The 4,841-nt window shown below is 27.0% G+C and overlaps 1 protein-coding gene across 1 annotated transcript; it reads left to right on the top strand.

The window, feature by feature from the left end:
- Window positions 1-3,385: 3,385 nt before the first annotated feature.
- On the top strand, window positions 3,386-3,781 carry LOC145850057 (ubiquitin carboxyl-terminal hydrolase 17-like protein B). Its single transcript, XM_082955202.1, has one exon. It carries the CDS (start codon window positions 3,386-3,388, stop codon window positions 3,779-3,781), a length of 396 nt encoding a protein of 131 aa, XP_082811328.1.
- The last annotated feature ends 1,060 nt before the right edge of the window (window positions 3,782-4,841 follow it).

Below are 4,841 nucleotides of genomic sequence, written 5' to 3'. Positions count from 1 at the left end.
ACATCAATAAAAATATTACCATTAGTCTTAAGAACAGTATTTAAGTTATCCTGTGTTTTACAAACAAGCCTGAAATCTAATAAGTGTCTAAGTATGCCTTAACTAATCATCCTAATAATCCTGAGTGTGTGTTAACCCTGCTTGTCAAACCAATTACATGCCTTTGCCTAGTTCTGACTAAGTTGAATTTTACACACTAAACATTTAGTTTAGAGCAGAAAAAACTTTTGACTAAAAGTTAAAGTTAAAGTTAGTCCTTTAATAATAATTAACGATATAAAATCAAAATTAAACTAACACACTTATTCTCTGCTGATACCATATTGTAAATATAAATATCATACTATACCTATGACAATGTTATTCTAAATAAATATTTCAATCCAGTCTTAATTGTTTAAATAACGTGTGAAACAAGACCCTACTTATAGTACATAAAAGAAAAACAAGTTAAAAAGATAAATAAGTCATTAATACATTGTCCACCTCAACCTAATGTACTTATATTTATATCAGGGTCAGTTTAGTTTGAATCACAACCTTATTTTAAAATGACAGCAGGAGTTTAGTGGCATGAATTAGTCAAACAAGTAACAAAGTAAAGGAATATTTGAAAGTGATAATCACTAAAATTCAATTTTGTTATAATATTCAGCTATAATGTAAAAGCAAAGAACTTTAAAACATAATTATCATTTTTTTTTCTTCTTTGAAGTAAAAAAGCAAAAACATTATTTAGTTTTACAATTACTTTTTGTTCCACAAAAAATTAAAACTTTACTTGTCATCATGAGATTTAATCTTCAAATAGTTCTAAATAAAAAATCAATTTTCAAAGCCAAGATTCAAAGATATTATAATTTCTATTTCTAATTATTATAATATAAGTTCTGATGATAAAATTGTTCTTAATTCTTAAAAAGTGCATTAAAGAAATTGAAAACTTTTGTTGCATTTTTGAATTAAAATAAAAAAAATTATCAGTTTTTAAATAGTTCCATTTATCAGACCGACTTTTCTTGAAACCAAAACGATTAACACGAGTGACCTAAAAAATCAATTGGTAAAATCTAACTAGGCAGGGTCATCTAGGGTTTTAGAAAGTATCTGAAAAATAAACTGTTGAAGCCAGAAGATAAACATAATAAATAGTTAATAAGTAATACCTAAAAATAACAATATGATAAGAAAAGGAATTAAGATCAAAAACAAAAAACACATTTATCAAGTAAAGATATTTTAATAACATCAATCTAGACTGAGGATTTAAGTAAAATATCATAGTTTGCCCAAATTAAGAAAATCATTAAACATCATAGGATAGCCAGAGATTTCAGAATTTTCAATCTAACTTGAGAGTGTGATAACTTTCAGTGACACTAAATCTTTAAACTGAAAATTACCAGGGTTTCTTCTGTTTAAAGCAAAAAGTTATTCCGAGTGACTAAAACCTAGCCTGAGTTAACCATACTTGTTTGATTTATACTGAGTTTATTTTAAATAAAAATAAAAACAGTAGTAGAATATGTAGTTACCAAGGTTAGTAAGTTTAAGTTGTAGTTGGTAAATTGGTAAAAAGACCTTCTGGAGTATATAAAAGAAATAATGTTTAATATTCATGTTGTCTAGAAAATTTAAGATAAAGTAAAAAATAAATGAAAGCATTAAACTTGAAATGACTTAAAACTGAAACTATATTTTTACAGAGAAACTTTTTAGCTTAAAATCATTGTTAAGGCATTAAGATTTCCTGATTGAAAAAGAATTATAAGTGTGTATTAAAAATTTTTGTTTTGATTTCCAAAAAGTTAGTTTCAGTTTTAAGCATGATGTTTTAATTGTGAAAATGTTACTGTGAAATATATAAAATTAAGATTTTTAATTCTTTCCTTATTCCAAATGATTTTAATAAAAAAGATTATGTAAAAATATTTTTTTATTTGAATTGTTAATTGTAATAATCATTGATAAAATAATTTGAATCCTAGCAAATAAATCATATGATGAAATTTAGTTATTTGAAGTAAAAACTGAAAATCAACTTTATTAATTTTTTTAATGGCTTTAAGATTCAAGTTCATGATTGTTGCTTGATTACTGAAAAATTTTACCTCACACAAAACTATTCCCATAAGCTTTTAAAGTTTTAGTAATATTAATAAAACTAAAATGGTCAACAAATAAAAAAAATCCAACACCAGGGCTAAATTTACCTTTAAAAGTAAAAGATAAATAAAATCATTAAATTTAAAATTATTTTAAACTGAGATGCATTACTATGTTTTCAGAGAAAAATTTCGGTTTGAAACTGTAATCATTGTTAAGGTTTTAAGATTTCCTGATTGATAGATATTACTGGGAAATATATAAAACTAAGCTTTTTAATTCTATACTTATTACATATAGTTTTAATTAAAACGGTTCAGCTATTTTTTTTTATTTGAAATATTATATGTAATTCTCATTAAAAAAATAATTTAAATCATTGCAAATAAATCATATGAAGATATCAGAAGTCTAAACTGAAAATTTGCAGCAGTCGAACTCGGGACGCAGGGCCGGCAGTCGCATAAGCAAACCGCTGGGCCATACAGGCGCCAGCCTGTTTACTCTAATTACTGTATATAAACCATCTATATTCAAAATTGATTTTAAATATTTCATTGAAAAAAAAAAGTTAAAAAAGTATAGGATTTATGAAAAAGTTGTGTGAAAAAAAGAAGTTACTGATCAGAAAGAGACATTGAAAGGACAAAAAAGTGGGCGCTGGACAGCCTGCCTGTTTGATTTCAGCTGCCTGTCCTGCGTACAAAGTTCACGTCCCAGTGGAAAATATCGCTAACTAATGAGCGGAACACTGGAATCATGCAACGTTTAATTAAATTAACCACTAAAGTAAGGGGTGTGTGCGGATTGCTTTATTATACCAACACTTGCTACGTAAACGCCACGCTCCAATGCATGCTCAACACGGTTGAGCTAGTTGACTGTTTTGAACAAAATAAGGTTAGTTTGCATGAAGGCAGCTTAGCTAAACATTTTGCGGATTTAGTTGAAGAAATGAAAGGTGATAAGAAAGCAATTGATCCAGAAGATTTCAGTGAAGCATTGAAAAAAAGAGCATCAAAACTTTGATAATAGTGAGCAGCAAGATGCAGACCAGTTTTTGATGGCACTACGCGACAGTTTAGGTGATGAAACAAAATACCTGTTTAAATGTAAAATTGAGTCTGGTTATATATTTGACGAAAACTGTAACAATCCAAGACCGAGAGACCGGGTTAAAAAAGACTATGACCACCTTCGGCTTAATTTTTCTTTAAATTGTAGTCACATTAGTCTGAATAAACTTGTGAAAGCCTATGAAAAAGATATAGAAGTTACAATGCGTTGCCAACGAATAAAGGAGAACAGTTGTTGTTATAAGGCTTTGAAAACTACAAAAGTAATTGGTTTTCCACCGGTGTTAGTCTTCCAACTGTTGTATAGCAACGAAAGTTTGAACAAAATAGAGATCAGCTTCCCTCTCAGTTTCAAGTTGAATGAATACTTTGAATCAGGTACAGAGACGGAATATAATTTGTACGCGGTTTGTTATCACATTGGAGAAACTTCGAACTCTGGCCACTACATGGCGAGCTGTAAAATTGGAAATCAGTGGTATTTGTTCAATGACATGAATATTTACATGATTTCAAGTCAAGTCGAAGAACTGAAGTTGTTTGGTGGTCGGATTCTAAATCCTTACTTTTTGTTCTATTCAAAAGCAGAAAGGTCTTAACACGTGTCTTTGGAATAATATAACTTACTCTGTTTGTTATTTTAACTAATCAATTTTTCATAATTTGTTTGAATTTATTTGCTTTTTGTTGGTTTTTTATGCAACTAAAAACTGATATTCTTTAAAATCTTTGAAATGTTCTGAATACATGTGTTATGTAAAATTTTGGCGTCAATGTCATACTTATTTTAGTTTGATGTAATATAGTTTTGCGTTTGTTATGCATCAAAAAAAATTAAAATAAATATTTTATATGTTCAAGAAAATGGATAAATTATGTAGTACATTGGTGTTGTCTAAAAAATATAATGTAACAGTCTAAAATAAATATTTATACATTGAAGAATTGCAATTGTTTATATATATATTATTACTTAACTATATAAAAAACCACAGTTTAATACAGCCGTTTCGTATATGAAATATTTCCATCTCATATATTTCTCAGTAAAGCTATAATTTAATAAACATGTTTTACAGAAATCTAGAATTAAATTTTTAATAAGTGCAATTATGAAGTAATAATGAAGGTTTTTGTACGGTAAGCTAAGTTTGAAAAAAATGCTGATTTTAGTTTTGTTACTGGTTTAAGAATTTGTGCATTTTGAAAAATTTTAGTTAATGTGATTAATTTTTTTTAAGTATAGAAAAGTTGTATTAAAAAAATGTTTTAAACAGCTCGTGTGCGCGCAAAAACCTTTTTAATCTCTAAAACTTTTTCAAATGCACAAATTCTTATACTAATAACAAAACTAAAATAATCGTGTTTTTCAAACATAGTTACTGCACCAAAGCCTTAATTATTACTTCTCATCATTATACTTATAAAAATATTAAATTCTTATAAAATTACTTATAAATTATAAAACTTATAAAAATTTTATAGAATATATTATTAAATCAGTAAACCACGTTAGTAAACTTGAGCTTTATTTACGTTATAATACTTGAACAAAATTTTTATTCTAAACTTTTGTGAAAGATGTTTAATAAACTTGAGCTTTACTGAGGAATATAAGAGATGGAAATATTTCATATACGAAACGGCTGTATAAAACTG

The sequence above is a fragment of the Thalia democratica genome, chromosome 2 (assembly GCF_965202585.1).
Source record: "Thalia democratica chromosome 2, ktThaDemo2.hap1.1, whole genome shotgun sequence".
Taxonomy (NCBI): Eukaryota; Metazoa; Chordata; class Thaliacea; order Salpida; family Salpidae; genus Thalia; species Thalia democratica.
This window is presented reverse-complemented; position numbering and strand designations above follow the sequence as displayed.